The 21,198-nt window shown below is 39.8% G+C and overlaps 1 protein-coding gene across 8 annotated transcripts in view; it reads right to left on the reverse strand.

The window, feature by feature from the left end:
- Positions 1–21,198, reverse strand: part of DOCK6 (dedicator of cytokinesis 6) — a 2,991,519-nt gene that overhangs the window by 1,080,422 nt on the left and 1,889,899 nt on the right. For all 8 annotated transcript variants that reach the window (XM_044084603.1, XM_044084600.1, XM_044084599.1 and 5 more), the window contains exon 22: positions 11,134–11,309. In XM_044084603.1, the coding sequence (XP_043940538.1) occupies positions 11,134–11,309 (176 nt within the window). The remainder of the gene's footprint in view (positions 1–11,133; positions 11,310–21,198) is intronic.

Genomic DNA, 21,198 nt, shown 5'->3' on the forward strand with positions numbered 1-21,198 from the left:
TATCTGTATTTAAGTTGACATTCCTTGCTAATCTTTTGCTGCTGCCACATCTCTCAACCTCTTACTACAACAAATCTGGACAAGGCCAAAACTAATGGGGGAAAAAAGGCCAAAAATAGGGAAACATTTTAAATATCGCCCTTATGAACTTAGAACGTTTCTAAAATAAAAGGTTTTGTGTTCCCATGCATTTTCTAAAGGATATTAAATCTGAAACTCAAATGTATGCCATTATCTAGTGAATTCAGTCCTCAATGATCTACCAGAAAACTGCTGAGAGACTACTTTGGAATTCTACATTTAAGGTTTGCAATTTTTCATTATTTTTATACCTTTATTCTTACTTACTGCTATTTGTTTTAACTTAAATTAATTTTGCTTTACAAGTACGTAGGGCAAGATGGGAAATATTTCTTTTCTGTTCTCTGTTCTAACTGCAAAAGTCTAGGTGATCTGCGGGAGGACCTGAAAAGTATCACTTATTATGTAGGGTCAGCAAAAAAGGAAAAGGTTTTAATTTTTTACAGCTGCCACTGACATGCTCTATTTGGAGACTACTTTGGAAATGTACATTTAAAGTTTACAACTTGCATTGTTTATATTCTTTTATTTATTGTGATGTGTTCTAGCTTCAATTTGTTTCGCTTTACATTTGTATTTTATCTTTGGAGTAGGTCACTGTATTAGGAAATATTCTCTACTCTGACTGTAATAAGATTAAGGCTAGGGGATCTGAAGGAGGAGCTGAGAAGAAATATTTATTATTTAAGGTAGGCAGAAAAGATTTTAATCATTTAGAGCTGTCATTGACCTGCTGCTGTTAGGAGATTAAGCTTCACACCCATCCACCCTTTCTCTGTAGTGCTATTAAACTTAGTGGCTCTTCTCGTTTGCACATTTGACTTTGATAGATCCTCCCAGTTTCATCTTGTCTGCACATATCAATGAGCAGCAGCAGTTGAAATTAGGAAGGTCCTCACCCTTAAAATGTTAAAACTTCAGTTACTCCCTCTTTCATATATTCCCGTTGTTTACTGCACACTGCAAAAAGCAGAGTATTAATCCATTTTGCTCCATCCTACTTTTGAAATCAAAAACATCTGGGAAGACTATCATTAACTGGTAGCTTATAAACCATATCTCAGGCATGCTTGGGAATAGTGTCCCCGTTTCCTCCGAGTGAGAGGAGCAGCACATGGACAGTGGTAGTCTCTAGGAAAAGTAAAAACAATTACTGAAAAGCCTGAAAACTGCTTCTGAGGAGCCAGCTTGGGTTTAGTGTTACTTCTATACTCCTGGTGAGAGAAGGAGCACAGAGACACTCATTCCCCAATGTTTCGGACCGAGCAGTGTGCATGGAACTTCCCTAATTGGTCTGGTTTTGGACCACTGAGTATCTTAGCTCTCTTGGCACTGAACTGCTTTAAGTGATATCAAGAGTATCTACCAGGAGAAAACTGGATCAAGCCTACAGCCCCATAGAATATTTAGGATGAGTGGGCTGATCACCAAAGAGTCTGTCACCTGCTTTTTAAGCACTAGTTTGGGATTAATGCTACTGTTTTGTTTCTGCTGAGGGAAGGAGCAAAGGGGCATCATTTCCTAAGCGTACCTGTAATGAGACAAGAACTAGCAGCAGCAAGATAGAATCAGCACTATTTATCATTCTTGACTAACCTACTGAGTAGTTAAATTACAGAGTTTTGCTGAAATTAGTTTACTACTAGATCAGTTCCAGGCTAGTTATGGGCATTATTTGCTACTGAAGCTAAATTCAAGCATCTTGCTATCAGTCGGCAATTTGCTTTTTGTTGCTTATTTTCAGTGTTATAAATAAAGAAATTTAATGTGATACTGCCCACTTTGCAGCAGCATGGCACACACTACTGTTTAAATGCAGGCATTTATAGCCTTAACGTTTTCTTTACAACCTACTCTCCCAATTTTTATTGTACTTTAGTCAGTAGTTGTGCAAACAGGCTTTGGTTTGCACTATGCAGAGCGTTCTCCATGTGGAGACAGACTGTTTTATAAAGATAACACTTCCAGAAAATGAACTCCAAACCATACAGGTGCAACTCCCCCTACAGTCCATGTTAGAATGCAAGTGGAACCATGGATTTGCACTTTCCAACCATCTCTGTAGCCAGCCTGGTTGAAATTGTCATCCAGAGGCAAAGTAGCAACTATCTCATGTTTACTGGCAACCCCCTACTGCTTAAACCAGTGAACACAGGGTGCGAGATATGGAGTTATACAATGTTATTGGAAGCAAAGCTCTCAGAAAACCCTATTGTACATTCAGACCCACTGCATTAAACAAAGGCACCAAAGGTGGCAGCACCTCTATATTCCTAAAAAAAATAACTACTAGAGTCATTAGACAAGATAATGACCCAGGACTCCTCCATGTCCAACATAATATTAACAAAACCCCTCATGATATCCTAAATATACGGCACCCTCTTCATGGCCCTTTAAGCTCACACCACCTACTTAACTAGTATATTATGTATTAAAGTCAAACACCATTCTCCTGCGAGATTTCAACAATCCCTCCATAAACTGATAGACATATATCCCCCCTGCACTAGCCTCAGATCACATACCCACATCTACAACCCCCAGTCCCTCAAGAACATGTCCTCAAGGTACTATCTAAGGCCAAAATCTCTGCTTTTATATGACCGGACAACTTAACAGTCTGTCTGTCTGTCTGCTGGTCAGCCTGAAACATAACTTGCTAGACCTTCCTACAAAGCATATTCAATATAAGTCACAAAAACAGGCTTAAAGTTGAATGGAGGGCAGCAACAGTCATTACCTTGCAAAAAGGTTGGGCTTCAATGAACCTGGGTAATTACAGACCCATAAATCTGACCAGCCTCATCAGTAAGGCTTTGGAAAGGATCATTAAGGAATTAATAAATAAGAATACAAGTAATCTACAGACTCTCAAACCAACCAGTTCAGATTTATCAAGGGCAAATCCTGCCTACGTAACCTGGTCAATTTTTTCTAAAAAGTTACTGTAATGATGGATTAGGATCATAGCCGGCCAACTAGGCGGCCGCCTAGGGAGCTGCTATAGCAGGGATGTTTTTCCAGTATTTTTTTTTTTTTTTGCAATAAAGAAATTGTTTCTTTAAAATATGTTAAATAAATACAGGAAAAAAAAATAAGGAAGTCACCTCATCACTAAGGGCTTTTCATCCAGTAAAAAGGAGGTCATTGCCCCACAGTACTCATCCCTCATTAGACCCATTATAGAGTACAACGCTCCATTTGGTATGTACCTCACAAGGCATCTGCAACAGCTGGAAAGGCTGCAGAGATACCTCACTGAAAGAATCACAGACCTAAAGGTCTGTGGCATATCGTCTACTCAGATGCGATCTCTGCTTAACATACAAGGCCATGTCAAACCCTGAGCTGCTGGACATGCTCCACTTAAAGAAATCCAAATCCCTGAATGCCACACACTCCAGGGATCTAAACATTGTCATCACAATGAACAAAACAAGCTGGAGGGATAGGTTCCTGAACCAGAGACTCCCCAGACTCTGGAATAGACTGCCCATACATGTCAAGCAGAGCGCCTCCTTGGCCCTCTTCAAAAGGAACCTTGACGATTGGATGGGAGATAGAAAATTCACCCTGGGGATAATGTCAGTCGCCCTGCTAGACAGGGGCACAGGGAAGTAAATATTGTGGGAAGAAATATCCAGGGAATTGTTATGTCTAGGCTTGTATAGGCCCTAGGGCCGATAGCCTAGTACTAACCTATGAAGAGTAAGACAAACTGTGAGAAAAAGGAAGAAAAAAGTAATGTGGATGATGGAGGTAGACCAGGATGGGGGCACTGGGTGGTGTGGGGGGTGCTGTGGAGCCCTTTTGCCTAGGGCACTAGTTGACCAAAGGGCAGCCCTGATTAGGGTACATCAGTACACTTATATCTAGACCTCACAAAGGCATATGACACCATCCCATGCTTGGGTATTAACGACTTTTAGAGCTAAATGTAAATCCCTGTATAACTCATTGGATATCAAACTGGCTCACAAAAAGAACCATGAAAATAAGGGCGTGTGGCTTTGACTCCTTCAAAAAAAAGGAACTGTCACTTGCAGTGTATCCCAAGGTTCAGTCCTTGGGCAACTCTCCTTTAGTATTTACTTCTTGGATGTCAAAGCTAATGTTAATTTTTTGTGGCTGACCAAGTTTGCAGATGACTGAAAACTTGGCGCCATCACAAACTCTGAGAGGACACCATGATCCTACAAGCGGGCCTGTCCCAAACAAATAACTGGCATCAAAACCATGAACTAAAACTAAAAGACAAAAATGTATAATCACTCTTTGGTAAGCACAGTTTACATCTAAAGATATAGTGTACAGGTCTAGGGATGCAATCATTCCACTGTACTTGGTATTCATTAGGCTGATCATCAATCAGTTTGTACTTGTCCAAATACTACTCACTCTGGAATGACCACAACGCTTCCTGACTAAGGGAATCAAGGGCCTAAACCACAAAAAATATACAGACATTCTCAAAGCCTTGCCTTTCTGCCTGGTATCATACAGACTACTGAAAGACAATCAATGCCTTGCATATATACAGCCTCAATATACACTATCTTGTCAGACCTATTATACAATCGCAAGTCCAAGAGTGACAAAAACCAGCTCAAGGGAGCCCAATCTCTTCTGCAACATAAACAGAATGTGTTTAAGGCATAGGTATGTATCACAGAGAATTCTGATTCTATGGAACAAGTCTTCCACCTAACAAAGCAAAGTGCATTATTTACTCTATTCAAACATAATGTGGGCAAATGGATGGGTAGCCACAAATTCACCCTGGGTTTAAGCATCCTTGTCCCTCATGAATATATTCAGCTCTTCTCTGGGTTATTAATGCACAAAATATGAAGGGTAAAATGACCGTGAGAATGCAAGGCTAAGATTCTTAACATCTTCACAGATCAGAAACCTAGTATGTATGAACCTAAAATATACATTGCTCCTTCTTTTGCATTTTACTTTTTGAAGATGCAAACCATTCACCCTATCGAGCATTTGTTTACTCAGAATTCTGGGAATCAAGTTTATGTCAGCTCTGAACATTAAGCACTTGATACAACCTATTTTCCTTGAATAAAAAATAAGACTAGATTTATTTTCCTAGCATTGGATTTTGCTTAGACTAGCCTGTCACTCTTACACTTTTCAGTAGCTGCATTTTAAGTCAGTGTCAGTACAATTCTGATTTTTTTTTCACTTTTTATCTCTTAGTGGTAACTGTAATATTACCCAAAGAATTTCTTCTCTTTCTTCTAGCAGTTCTCATCTTTCTAGAAAATATGCCCTTCCTAGTGTATCTGTTAAGTGTAGTTCCTTGTCTGAGCCATATTTCACTTTGACCCATTTTTGTATTGTTAATTAACATCCTCTACAATCTTGGAAATGCATTACAAAAACTTTTTGAATACATTTTGCAAAGGGTTTAAATTATTTACAAAGACTTTTCCAATGTCTTGGAAGAGCGTTGTACTCTCTTTCCATCTGAACTTCATGTACCAGACACACATATGTGTACTTTCTCTTTCTATGGCTAATGGTTCCTTTCCTGAATGGATATCTACAAAACCTCTTGATGCATAGGCAAGCGATCTATTTTCTTCTAAGCTCACAGCATGAATATCATTCAGACTGGCATCTATTTGCAATGCAGGTCGCTTATTCATTTTATTATACTTTGAAGTTGGAGCATCTGCAACAAATTTCTTGAATATTTCACAAATATTTTCCTGTTCATAGTTCAGTCCTAAGCTACATCTTGCTCTAACAGTTTTCCTACAATAAACCGTCTCAGACATACTAAGTACAACCTCTACTGCATAGTTTCTAGAAACACTAATGTCTGCTTGTCCTATAGCCTTGGAACCCGCATAAACACAAATGGTCAGATGTCTTCTGGTTCAGGTTTACATCCCTTACCTCTAAATGAAGACCAATGAATTTCAGATCTGCCACAATAATTTACATTTGTGTAAGTAACTTGAAATTACATTGGCTTGGTCTCTTCAGCAGCTTTGCCTGTCACTTGTTATGCTCTTCTTGTAAATTAAGTCACACTAACAGATCATTAATTATATTTGCAACACCTTGAAAGTCTTTAATTACCAACGCAACAGCTCATTGAAATACATCTAATTATGAAAAATGGAAGTCTAAGGAATCTGTACTTTCCTAATGCTGTAATTCACAGCTTTTTTTTTCTTTCAGCCTTACCCAGTGGAAAGAATGGTCTACATCTAATATGTACTTTGAATTTCACATTCTTGAAATCACTTTTCCATTTGGTGGCAATTAGTAAATCTCTAAATCACTTTATTCAGATTTGGTGGATCAATACAGCAGTAAGCAGCATCTGATTTCATAATGACCATAATACAGAATTGTCACATATCCTATTGGCTTTGATTGCTTCATACGGCACTAGGATATCCTATGCCGTCATCTCCTTTCAACCTTTACCTCTAAGTGTTAACAATACTTTTCTGAATACATTAATTACTGGCATTACAACAGTTTTTATTTGCATGTCATTTTTCTCCTGGCAGACTTTCAAAGCCAGTAATTAAATCAGCACATTCAGCCATATGACTGCTTTGAGTTTGCACAACACAAAATACCTCTATGACTGATTCTTCTACAAACAAATTCTACTTTTATATTGCAATTTATTTTTACAACTCAAACCTTTTTACAAGCTACATGACCAAAAAATATCAGGAAACTTAACTTCTTTATGTGCAACTATTTAAAATGTCAATAGTTGTCACCTAACTGTGCCACTCAGTGGCCAGAACAGATTAATCTGTACAAAGATTTCCAGTATTTTCCACTCCTGGCTGTGTAAAGGAATTTTATGGAAAATATTACACTCTGCACCTAGTTTAGATTCTATATTTTGTTCATTCATTTACAATAGTTTGTTCCAGCAGTCTACCTGTCTCTGATGCATTTCAGAATGCACATCGTCATTTCACATCTACAGGACTTGCATACAGCTGCAAAATGCTTATTTTCATATTTCTCTGACATATAAAAATTACTGATCACATTTGTTTGCACTATTTTCCTAGTGAAAATGTCCTAATTTCTTTACATATTTACATCACAATAATATTCATGTTATTTATTTAGTTTGATGTTTCTATACATGCAAACTAAAATTATAACATATTTCTTTTAAGTTTTATATTTTTCTGCTGTAAATATCCCTTAACTGAATCGAATCTGCAGTATAAGAGTACAAATCTTCCTTATTTTGTATTATTTGAACTTACTATCAATTGTATGAAGCAAATTTACCCAAAGAATTGTAATGTTACATATATCTACCGTCAGTATTGTAACTATGCCTCTTCACCCAGCCCATGGCTGAAGAGGGTCATAGGATAAAGCAGACTCATTTGTTAAGAAATAAAGTGGAATAAAATCTTCTAGCAAAATTCCCTACTGGGGAGGACCTATGAGCTTTAGAGCATTCCCAAAGCTAATCACATCTATAACTCACTGATTCTTAGTGATGGTTATTCCATACAATAGTAAAATTTAAGAACTAGAGTACTGCAACCCTCTCCCAAGTAATCCAAGACTGCATTAAGGACCACGGCAGAGCTGCAGGTGGTATCACTATCTTATGCAACTCCATCAGTGTTAATAGATGCAAAACTGTGAGATGCCAGATGGCCTTCCTCAGACACTAAGGAAGTCTAACAAAAGATGAGGCAGAAGTGGCAGAAAGGAACTTACACAAGACTTCAGAGAAATGAAAGCCTACTTCCTCTTTAAGATATCAAAGACCACATCTTGGATACACAGGATGAAATGTATATCACCCAAAATGTAGGTATCCAGGACCTTATTCCCAAGTTCCTTCTTAAGCGAGAACAGACCTTGCCATTCCATTATGTGCAGATCCAGACCTAAGAGCCTGTGGCCCTAGCCAATGCAGCAGCATAATCAGCATTACAATGGGACACATGATTATCAATAGTGGAAGACAAGGAAAAGATCTCAAGAAGATCTTCCATAAGTCCAAACACACTGAATTCATCAGGTTTTCGAGTGTCTTCCTCACCAGGTGAGCCCAGAAGCAGAACAGATGACATGAGTTGAGTAGTATGAGACCAAATATTGTAGGGAAGTTACCCCTCTTGGCATACTGGTTGAAAGCTATGCACTGCTTGCCAAGAGCAAGGTGATAAAATGCTGTGCTAGGATCTATGCTCAAACCAATCATACAGTTGTCTGCAATGGAACATTTAGTGATGTTTTCACACTCTCGTGGCAGCTTGTACAGGGCATCAAATTTTTTTTTTTTTTTGAGCCAACAGTACACAGATGTACTGCCTCCAGGCTGCTCTGACAGCATCTTTAATGACTGGCTTCAAATGCAGGACAGCATGAACTTCTACAGGCTTCATATGTATCACACTGCTCTACCTGTGTATAACTGTCCACCTATAAACCTTTAGGAACAGTTTGTTTTAGGAACTAGTAATATGCACAGATTGAAATTTGAAGTACTATAAACACTGTCTATCTACTGTGTACCTCTCTGTTGCTACTGTATAGTGTCACTGCCTTCTTGACTCTGGTCATATCTGGAAAGGGTTCTTGGACCATTAAACCTAACCAAGTAACAAAAGAATGAAATACAATTCACAACACATTCTGTCAGCCATTTATATATGAAGGAGATGGTGCCAGAAACTAGTCTAAGCTGTTACTCCTCATCCTGAGGGCATCCCTAAAGGAGAGATCATCCAGTAGAGATTCAAATGGAGCTGTGGACTTCTTATCTCATCTGCCTCACAGACAGTAGTCTTTAAATCCTCATAGGATCATGAGAGCAAGGAAGTACTATGACACCCACAAAGGAGTACAGGCTCACACATGGGGAGAGTATAACAGACTGGCTTTTGATGCTGGAGGGTATAAAACTGGCTCTGGATTATATGTCAGCCAAAGGCAATTTGGTGTGGGGAAAGGCCTGAGTAAGGACTGGCATTCATTTTAGACTAAAATTCCTAATGGTGCAATCCTGCACGTTACTCCTCATGCAACCATAAAGGCATCAAACATCTGCTTGATACCAAGGCCCTAAGACATCAGACCTAGTGCAATCTGATCAGCCAAATCCTCCTCGTCTGAGGTCTACAGATACATGTGGTCCTGGAATTCTGAACTAGGAGGAATCTAAAGTAGCCTGACTTATGACTGATTGAATCAAGAGACTAATCTCTTGGATCAGGCTCAACACTCCAAGCTCTAACTAACCACCCAAAGATACAGGAGCTGAAGAATCTAGGGATGCACTTCTAAAACAGAAGCAAGTGGAATATTTCCCCATATCTCAAGGTGCTTGATTGAGGATGATGATCAGTTTGGGCTCTAGCCCTCACTAATGAGGGAATCGGGGACCAGTGAGATAGTGGACTTACCTAGAGGACATTCCAGTTTGGATCTGGTTTGTGTGTGCTTGTGGTGACATTTCTGGCCTAAGAAGGATCCTATTCAAAGTCTATACAAAGAGTTCTCAACCTCCACTATTCTTTGTGAAGTGGTTTTTCAACTATTTCCCCACACCTGACATCAAGTAGTTGGGTTGAGTCTCTAGCAATTAGGCAGTTATCAGAGCTGTAGTATTCCCCAAGATGCTGCAGGCCACAGATGTGTCTTTCTTGACTGGCAATTTGACATCCTTATGCACAATGAAGCATGATCTGATGAAGTCTGTGCTTTGAATGCTATATGGTCAAAAGCAGATTTTTGGACTACAGTTTATGTTTTAATTCATTAAATCATATTGTAGAGGTAAACCTATTTTTGGGGTTTTTTTGGATGTGCTTAACTGACATGTTTCGATTACATAAGGTCTTTAGTTTTACCACATCAGTGTGGGGAAGTGTACTTTTAATGGAAAAGAAGCAATTCAACTGAATGATCTACATGGTGGAGAATTGCATCTTGAAAACTGACAACCTCCCACTAATATTTTACCTAATTTAGGAAATGAATCACACTTCCTATACCTTATCACTGGATTCCCAGCTGTATCTCAATTTCTGGCTCACTAGATTCCAGAAGCTAGTATATTTTGCATTACTAGAATTTTCATTTCTTTTCTCTCTAGTAATAATTACACTAATTGGTCATGGTGCTGCTCTCTCTCCGTCATTCAAAATGGCACCCATTTTAATAAAACAGTCCACACAGCAGCCAACTAAACAATTGCTACATTCTAAATTTTCTTCTAATAGTGCTGTGGCATCCCACAAATTCAAAGGCTTTCCACAGTCACTGTGCAAGTTCTTAGTATGTTCTCTGGTCTTCTTTACCCTTAACTCCCACATATCTTCACATATCTACAATTAACAAAAATACTATGACAGATGGGCTCTCTCTCATTTATGGTTGTCTTTTCACACATGTTCTTCTATCATTGCCTTTTTTCTTTTCAGTGCATTACAATAGCATGATGTTTTCTTAACACACTCCACTCATTACAGCTTTGAATTGCTGTCCTTTCCTCTTTTACTTTAATCATGCCTTAAATCCAACAGAACACTTTACATTTCATTTCACAATTTTATCTACATTTTTCAAAACGGTTGGACTTGTAATCTTCTACTTTCCTCAAACTGCAATAAAAATATACAAAATCCATACAACTGTCAGAATGAGCGCCCTTCTAACTTAAATTTTCATCACTGTAAGTAGAAAAACACAGAAGAGGGCTGTCCTGGTGCCCTTGCAAATGGTGTTAAGACTTGTTCTGTTTCTACACAAACTTTAAAATGATGGACTCTTCATAGTGATCTAAATGTATGCAGAGCCACATTCAACAGCTCTTCTTCCTTGTTCAGTTAGTAGAACTGCACATAATACCATACAAAGAAAGAAAGTGACACAGAACATTTTATTTCAACATTTCTTAAAATAAACACTGGTGATATTGCCATCATTCTAAAAGCAGAAAAATGTAAACATCTGTTCTCAAAGCAATACTGCTCTTAAATGAGAAAGAATGATGTATATTACTTGCTAACATACCTTAGTAGCAATAATTTTCTGTACCTCCTCATCTGGTGAGACAGGTGTGGTGGCCAGGTCTGGATTGCTGTTGCTGATGCTCTTGGAACGTGACAGGTTAAGACTACTGGGTCTTCCAGTGGCGCGAGATAGTGTAGCATACTGAATCGGGCCTCCGTGGTGTTGGCTTCCCATCACTAGTAAACAAAGGGTTAATTCAAGTTTGATCTATTCAACACGTATGCTCAGCATATAAGCTCAGTTCTGCACAACATTAGCAGTATGACACTTTGCCAACACCTCCCCCACAAATATTTTGTGAAGGACAGCATTTCATGCAAATCTGCCTCCTAGCTTCGACAGATACAAAATTTAAGTAGCGTACAGAAAGCCAGTGAGAGTACAGCTAAATGATTCTCTAAATACCACATTTTATTGTATTTATTTATTTTTTTTTTCATTTCATTTTACACTTTGTTGACTGGGTTAGTCCTACTAGGCTAGTGCTCTTTTCATGGGAGACCCAGAGTGACAGTCATACTGACAAGGGGAAATCTGGCTGGGTCACAGGGGAACTTCCCCTCCTCTTTCTGACATGTGTTGTGGATCTTTTACATCTACCTAAACTACCATTATCTCAGGTTGATGGGGCATCAGTCTAACATCTCACCCTACAGTATGGCACAATCTGGCATACGGCATTCCCCCTTATGCTGAACTGTAGTGTCAGTAATGGAAAAATGAATCCAAGCAATTAAGAATAGAACCCACAGCCTTCTGAGTTTCCAGCACCAAAAGTAGTTCGTTACCTTGCACCTAACACTGAAAAAAATGGAAGAATGTCTCCTGGAGCAATCTGAACAGTTGTCATGTTTTAGTTCAGTGATGATGTAACAAGCTTGTGTGGTCCAAATAGTCCTTTAGTTGTATGCAGTACACATACCTTTGGTTGCACGTGGTACTAATTAACATTAATGTTAGAGAACATTGTTATAATCTCTACTGTCAATTGACTAGGTCATGCCTGAATAGCATCTCTGGACCAGCCAGCACACTTAGCCTGTTAATAAATGTATAAATAAATCTACACACATACAAATGTTTCAAGCACAGGCATTAAAGCCCTTCTAGCTTGCCAACATACCAAAACACTTGTTCCCATAATAAATGCCCATTCTGGTCTTAAAAATATCTAAACTAGTACTTGCTTTAATGTAATTTCATAGTCTGTTCCAAGCATCAGCTACTCTGTGAGAGAACCAATTACTTCTCATTCCCATACAATCTTCTACATAGGTTATCTGATGATTCTCTAGTACTTTTTGATAACCACAAACATTTCCAAATGTAGTTGTCCCTAAATGCCCTATATACCTGAATAAGATCTCCTCTTAAATATCTGTAAGAGACACTGTACAAGTTCAGATATTTTAGTCTTTCATAATATATGGATGCCCTTGGTATATTTCCGCTGTATTCTTTCCAGTTTATTCATGCTTGTTTTCCTGTAGGGTTTCCATACTGTTATTCCATACTCAAGTTTGGGTCTAATGTAACTAACAAACAATGATTTCATTATGTTTGATTTCCTAGACTTTATACATCTTTTTATACAACCTATAGTTCTATAACTATCATTAGCCAATTGGTTGACATGATTAGAAAAACTCAGCTGAATCTACCCATATACCCTGGTCCTTAAATGAGTCTACAGTTTCAATCACTGTGTGCTGTATTAAATATTCACCTTTCAGTTTATGTCTCCCAAATCTCATATGCTTAGTTTTTGATATATTTATCAACATATTCTCCTGTGCCCAAATGATCAATTTAGTCAAATTATTTTGCAGACATGCCTTATCTGTAACACTTGTAATCAGTTTATACCCAATTCCAGATCATCAGCATAAAGATTGTAGAACACCTCCGATGAAAAAGTACGGTCTGAAAGACACAATCTAAACAAGTAAGTGGCTAGGACAGAGCCCTGTGGGACACCTTGACTGTAATCAAGGATTTCATCTGTAAGGTCGGTATGTGATACTTGCCATGTCCTATTTGTAAGCCATGCAGCTATCTATCGTATCAACAGTACATCAATACCTAGTTGTACTAATTTATTGATCAGTGTTTTGTGCATAACCCTGTCAAATGCTGAAGTTAAATCTATATAAATCACATCACAGCGCAAAATTTCATTCATAGCTGTTATATTGTTATAGAGCATCATCTTACAGGCGGTAATAGATCTATTTTCAACATATGCATGCTGATATATGGTTTCAAGTCCCAACCTATCCAGTTCTGACAATAACCTATCCAGTATTACCTTCTCCATTATTTTTCCACAACATGAAAGTAGACTCAAGGGTCAATATGATTCTGGGTTTGTCCTACTCCCCTTTCCCTGAAATACAGGTTTAATAAGTGCATGTCTCCAATCCTGAGGAATCTCCCCATATTGATATGACCTAGTGAATAATAGATATAATGGTAGGGTAAGTTCTTGCTGAAGTGTTCTCAGGTCATTGTTACTTATTCCGTCTCCTCCCTGCGCTTTGTTCAGTTCCAGTTTGCACAATTCTTTTTCAATATAATCTAATTTGATTCCAGTATCTGGGGTTACCGGGATGTCTCTAGGACAACTTACCACCCCCCTTTTGTGGAGCCAAACTGTTTTGCATAAGATTTTGTAAATATATCTATAATCTGTTGTGCCTTAGAATATATTTTAGAATCTGCACACAGTTTATCAATTTGTGTATCTTTACTCCTTCCACATCTTATGTATCTATAAAAAGGTTTCCTATTATGCTCAATATCTTTATATACATTTTCTTCAAATTTTTCTTGATCTTGACTAACACTATGCTTAATCTGTTTGTCCAGCTTGTTTATTTCAGTTTTCTAAGTTGTAGTTCAACCTCTCTTCCATTTCTTATATTTTTTGTCTCTCACCTTAATCAGGTATCTTGTTCTTATGGAAATATAGCCCCTTGATGTTGCGTGCCTAGATCCTAATGTTAAACATTTTTTTTTTTTACTTTTTGCACTCAAACAATTTCTCTTTCAAAACTTTCCACATTTCATCTGCAGTTTTTCCACTGAACACCTCATTCCAGTTAGTTTTATATAACAACTGTTTTGCTTCCCTATAATCTGTAATTAACCTTTGTGCATTGGCTTAGATTTCAGTTTAGAAGAATTATCTAGCAACAAATTAACCTTAATAACCCCATGATCACTGCACATCAATGGTGGTAAACCCTGACTTGAAGTTACAGTAGTTTCTTTGGAAACACAAAAAATATCTAGTATATTCAGTCCCCTGGTAGTTTTTTTTTACAATCTGAAGCATTTGTTGTTCCTGAATATACTCTGTGAATAATTTCTTTACTAACGTTGAATCAATACTATTCCAGTCTGTTTCCGGTGTATTTAAGTCCCCAGCTAATATTATTCTTCCCTCCTGTGTTTCATGTAAGAAATGTATGAATTCCTCTAGGTCATCTGCACTTGACTTTGGGGGTCTGAACATTCCAACAATTGTTATATGTTTCAGAGTTGTCTTTACTATCACAGTTACACAGTCTACAGTATTGGTGTCATCACTGAACATGTAACAATCACAGGTCCCACAGCTATCTTTAATCCCTATCATAACACCTCCATCTGATTTTTTGTTAGAATGTCTGTTACAGTAAAAACATTTATACCCTGTCAGAACTGGTTTGCAGTCATTGTTCTTTAACCATGTTTTACAAACAATAACAACATCAATCTTGTGGGAACGTAGCAAATTTTCTAATAAAAAAACTTCATTATTAATGCTCCTAGCATTAACAACCATCAGAGATGCATTGAATGTTGCTATCTGTGAACTGTTACTAGAGACTACCATTTTAAAATGACAAGAAATAAAAACTCTTCCAAAGGAATGGAAATGAACAATATGATGGCTCAGAGTTTAAAATCTCTGCTTCTCAGCTCTAAGATTCCGAGTTCAATCCTGATGTCCAGTCTCTGTCTGTAAGGAGTTTGTATGTTCTCTTCATGTTTGCTTGTGGTTTCTCCGGGTATTCTCTTAACTCCCACCATCCAGAAAAATCTAATCTTTTTTTTTTTTTTTTTTGTGTGTGTGTGTACATGCACACATGCATAATTTATTCTGTAATGCAGTTCTTGACTTGGGCAGCAAGAATAAATGCAATATACATGAAGTTTTCAAGAGCAGTCAATCAAGCGATATATTTTTGGCAGGTGGAAAAAAATCAAGAGTACTGAAAGAAAATTCATGAGGACTGGGGCAACAAGCAAAAAGTACAATTGTGTACACTTACCATAAATGTAGATGTTCGAGTGTATTCACTGTTGCAGTCATTACATTTGGGTTATCTGCCTGCAGGTAGCCCTCAGCCGGCCTGAATATCAAAGTCTTGGGTACTGCGTTGGATGCTCTCTCTTCTTCCATGACGTCAGGGGTATAAAGCATGCAGCCGACGACATTACATCATTTTTTCTTGCCCCAGATCTCAGGTGCCCCTTTAATGGGAAGCAAATATATCCAAGGTTACACCTCTAACAAAAAGCAAATACACCAGAAAGCTTAAATACACTAAACAAGATGAAAGGTACAGCCAAGAGAAGTCAGGGGGCTGGAGGGAAGGTAACCAGGGCTGCAACAGTGAATACACTCTAACATCTACATTTATGATAAGTGTACACAACTGTACTATGTTCTTCGTGTTTCACTGTAGCAGTCATTACATTTGGGTAGATTCCCAAAGCTAAGGAAGGGAGGAGGCAGTTAGAGAGAATTAGGACCAGCTATTAAGCCCTGCAAGACTGCAGTGGCAAAGCCAGCTCTGGATTTAGAAAAAATAGGCAAGTGGTAATGCTTGGTGTAGGTATGTACAGAGCTCCAGGTAGCAGCTTCTAGGATGTCCCTGGTAGGGACACCTCTGAGAAAGACTGTTGAAGTAGATGCATCCCTGGTGGAAAGTGATCTTATCCCCTGTGGGGTAGGTTTTCCATGGTGATTCCAGCAGAAATGAATGCAATGGCCTAACAACTTAGAAATGGTTTGCTTTGAAATGGCCTTCCCCTCTGCCCCTGCAGCAAAGGCAACTAGCAGCTGTTCAGTTTTCCTGAGAGGCTTAGTCCTGTCCAGATAAAATCTAAGTTGTCTGTGCACATCCAAAAAGTGCAGTATTCGTTCTCCTTTGTTCTATGGATTAGAAAAGAAGGTTGGCAAATGAATGGACTGATTAAGAGCCACACTGGATACCACCTTGGGCATAAAGGAAGGATTGGTCCTGAGGGACACCCTGTCTGCATGCAAGATGATGAAGGGCTCCACTGCCTTGAGGGCCTGTAATTCAGACACTCTTCTAGCTGAAGTGATGGCTAGAAGGAAGCCCATTTTCCAAGAAAGGAATTTCAACTTTGCAGTTACAGCTGGCTCAAAAGGAGGTAGAGTGGGCTTTTCCATTAGAAAGTGGTTTTAAATTTTTGGCCCCACAGAGGAATTGCTTCAGCAGGGGGTGAGAGAAGAGGGGTGGCTCAGTATTATAATGTGTTGAAATGGCTGAGGCATGAATTTTAATAGATGAGAAGGCAAGGCCCTTGTGGAGTATCTCTGTTAAGTATTGAAGAATATGCGGTAACCTGGGCACTGTTGTGCCCATCCCCCTGAGTCTGGTTCCAGGAACAGTATCTTTTCCACTTTTCAGCATATGATTTTTTAGTACTAGTCATCCTTGCCTCCAGAATGACATCAAGCACTTGCTTACTGAGGGATGGTACTGGAGAGTTCAGGTAATTAGCCAGGCTGCAAGGTTCAGGGTTTGAAGCTGGGAGTGCATAATCTGGCCCTCCTGCTGGGACAGCAGGGAAGGGGTCTGAGGCAGGTGCCATAGCTCCAGCAGTAACATACTGCGCAAGATGGGGTACCAGTGTTGGCGTGGCCAGTCTGGTGCAATGAGTATTGTTCCTTGGTTTGTCCTGTTTGATCTTTAGCAGAACTTTCGAGAGGAGAGGCAGAGGGGGAAAGGCATAAACTGAGAGGCTTTCCCAGGTGAAGGATAGGGCATCCACTTTCCAAGCTTGTCTGTGGGGAGTCCTTGTGCAGAATTTGTCCAATTGGTAGTTCTGAGGGGAGGCAAACAGGTCTATCTCTGGGCTCCTCCATTTGTTTCTGAAAATGCTGAATATCTTTGGTTCCAGTTTCAACTTGTGTGGGTCCATGAGATTTCTGCTTAGGTCATCTGCCAGTGAATTTAGCTTGCCTGGCAGGAATTAAGGTTGTAGGTGCACTTGGTAGCTCACGGCTGTGTTCCACAGAGCTATGGCTAGTCTGCAGAGAGGGTATGAGTGGGTTCATCCCTGCTTATGTACCACAAAACAGTGGCGTTGTCTGTCTTTATCAATAACTGCCCTGGATGAATGTGGTCCTTAAAGGCTGTCAGAGAATTCTGCACAGCTAACATTTCTTTTTGATTGATAAGCAGGTGCATTTGACTCTGGTTCCATTTGCCCTGAATGCACTGCCCTGCCAAGTGAGCCCCTCATGCATAGTCTGATGTGTCTGTTAGGGTTTGGGCAGCAGGGAGTAGAGTGAATGGCAGTCCCTTGTTGTGGTAGCAGGCCTCTGCCCACCAAAGGAACTCTGTCTTTATACAAGGAATGATAGGAATCATTGATTCCAGGTAATGAGAATGTTGACACCATAGGCTTTTTAGATACCATTGTAGATTCCTCATATGCAGTCTTGCATATGGAATTAGTAGGATGCAAGAGGCCAAGAACCCCAGGGCTTGCAGCATTTTCCTTGCAGATAGCTGGGTCTTTGTGGCCAGTAGTTTGAAGTAGGCTGTCAAATAAACTTGTTTTTCTGGCGTGAGGTAGCTCTTCTGGGAAGTTGTGTTCAAGCTTGCTCCCAGGAATACAATTTGTTGGCAGGGTACTAGATGACACTTCTTTTCGTTTATGGTGTACCACAGTGAGGTTAGCAGTTTCCTTACAAATTCCAGATGATTCAATAGCATGTCCTGGCTTTCTGCCTGAATTAGACAATCATCCAGGTATGGGTATATCTGAATATTTCTTTGCCTGAAGAATGCAATGACTGGAGCTAGGCATTTTGTGAATACCCTGGGCGCAGCAGATAAGCCAAAGGGCAGTGCAGAGAACTGACAGTGCATGTAGCCTGCTCTGAAGCGTAGGTATTTTTTGCAAGATTCCCTTATTGGAATGTGCAGGTAAGCTTCCTTTATGTCCAATGTTGCCAACCAGGCATTTTTGCCTAGCATGGGAAGCAGATGATGAAGAGTTAGCATTTAGAATTTTGGGATTACCAAAAAGGTGTTTAAGATAGAGAGGTCCAGGATAGGATGCTAGGAGTTGTCTTTTCTGGGTACCAGGAAAAGTCTTGAGTAGAAACCTTGTCCCCTTTCCTCTGCTGGGACAGGCTGAATAGCCCTGATACTTAGAAGAGAGAGAACCTGCTGTTAAGTCTCTGTCCACTGATTTGGGGGTAGATCTGGCCAACCGTTTGGGGTTGGTAAGGTGTGGAAGTGGAATCTGTATCCTTGGGAAACTATATTTAAAACCCATTTGTCCTGGGTAATGAGTTCCCAGTTTTTTGCATGCAAGCGATCTTTCCCCCTAAGGGAGCAGGCAGTTGAGCAGGGCTTGGAAGATTTAAAGTCAAGTCATTGTGACAGTTTACCATGGGGGGGTGTCTTACTACTTCCAGCTTTGGAAGTAGAAGCCCCCCACTGCTTAGGCCTGTGAGTACCTTGAGACTGTAGCCTAGGTGGTCTGCTGTTCCTGGGTTTGGACTGAGAAGGCCTTGAAGAGAAAGGAAAGGACCAATTCTTAGATGGCCAATGCCTACTAAATCTTGGAGGCCATACTTGCAGGAAATCTTTAACAGTTTGCATAGATTTAGCTTTTTCCTCCATCTTTTTAAGTACTTCTTCTGCTTTGTTGCCAAACAGGCGATCCTGCTTTAAGGGAGCATCCAGTAGTTTAGCTTTAACATGATCATGCAAAATTTTGCTCCTTAAGCAAAGCATGACTTCTAAGAACAGACCCAGTGACAGCAGCCCTGCAAGATGCTTCTAAAGAGTCAAAACCACATTGCAAAGTATGTTTACCAACTTGTTCAGCAGAATGCATTAAATCCTGTAATTCTTTATTTTCAGCACAGTCAGGAATCAACATAATTTTCTGTTTAAGTAGTCCAATAATATGCTGCTGATACTTTAACATATGAAACTGGCAGTTTAAGGTCCTAATGGCCAAAGTAGCAGAAGTGTATACCTTCTTACCACATCTGTCCAGGGCCCTGGAATCTCTATCAGAGGGGTTAGGGTTTTTGGCAGTAGTAGCCTTAATGCCTTTAGGTCCCTGTGAAATGGCCTCTGGGTCCGCAGTACAATTCTTAAAGAGGAACTTGTGAGAGTCAGGTACTCTGTAATACCTGTCAGGATTCCTGGGAGACGGAGGTAAAGTGTCTGGGGCCAGGCTAGATTCTAGGAAGGCATCATCTACAATGTCCAGTACAGGAGGGATAGCTAAAGTCCTGTGTTGAGGTAGGAGTAAGAATTCCCTAAGCCTCTTTTTGGAGTCAGAGTAATCCTGGCTTTCCCAGCAGAAATGCTGCCTAAGTGTGTGCAAAGTTTCACCAAAAGAAAAATCTTCTGGAGGGGAAGCAGAGGGTATGGAGTCCTCTGCATCAGAATCCTCATAGGTAGATAAGGGCAAATCCTGGTCATTAGTAGAAACAGAAATTTCAAAGTCCTGATCAGAAGAATCAGAAGGAAAATCAGTTCTAGGTCTCTTAGAGCAAGAAGGCTGGCTTCCTCTAATTAAAGTAATAAGGTCTTCAGCCATTCTTATTTGTTTTTTAGGCATATGGGCCTGACCATGCGGGTTTGGACATCGGTTTTCTAGGCGTGGGTCGAGTTTTAGGCCTTGAAGAAGAAGATGGCTTTGGTTTGAAATGCAAGTCAGTAGGCCTGAATACACCCTCAGAAGCCGGTGCCTGCACAGTGGCTCCAGACCCATCCAAGGTAGAGACATCCGCAGGTTCCATTGTCGAAGAAGCATCTCACGGCATACCGGACTCCGAATGGGTCTCAGTAGAGGCCTGCGAATCTGAAGTAATGGGTATCAGGGTCTACGAAAGCACCTCACTGAGTACCAGCGAACTGGTGACTACTAGCTTAACGGAAGCATCGTCGGCAGCTTTGGACCTATGGGGTCTGTCTCTGTCTTTATCTTTACATTTTTTCGGAATGTCGGTAGTCGGATGGCTTACCAAAGAAATTTCTGGATAATTAAACCAAGTACTGAAATAGTTTGATGCAAAAATGAACCGAAGACGAATAGTTCAAGGATTGAATAAGGCAAAAAAACGTCAGCGAGGGACGTCGTGGTCTGGGCCTAAGCAAGGAATGCAGTACGAAGGAAAATCTTTATGAGGTATTTGCTTTCCACAGGTAATACAATTGTTAACTTTTACTGACATTGGTTTAGGGCAAGAAAAAGGATCCCCAAAGGGGTACTTAGCTTTTTTGAAGACTTTGAGTCTGAAAGTTGAAAATGAAAACTTCAGGAGTCGGCTGACCGGCACTTGCAAACTGCTTCTGCTTCGGGCACTGCGTGGCAAGAAAGACTGATGTAATGGCGTCGGCTGCATGCTTTATAGCCCTGACTCCCTGACGTCATGGAAGAAGAGACAGCAGGACTCAAGACTTTGACATTCAGGCCGGCTGGGGGCTACCTGCAGGCAGATAACCCAAATGTAATGACTGCAACAGTGAACCACAAAGAACATCTCCATAAATACAAATGATCAGAAGCCAGGCTGCAAACTGGGATACTGGTGCTACGAGGCAGAGATTTTAACCCTAAAACACTGGATTTCCTAGCAAAAAATGGTATGAAAGGGTCAATCACATAGCTGTTGAGGAAACGAATAATACAAATTGTATTAAATGTATTATCCACATCACCAACATGAACATGCAAAACTGAAATGAACTACATCCCTGACAGACACTAAGGGGAGAAAATACA

This window comes from Protopterus annectens, chromosome 9.part0 (assembly GCF_019279795.1).
Source record: "Protopterus annectens isolate FY-2018-M chromosome 9.part0, PAN1.0, whole genome shotgun sequence".
Taxonomy (NCBI): Eukaryota; Metazoa; Chordata; order Ceratodontiformes; family Protopteridae; genus Protopterus; species Protopterus annectens.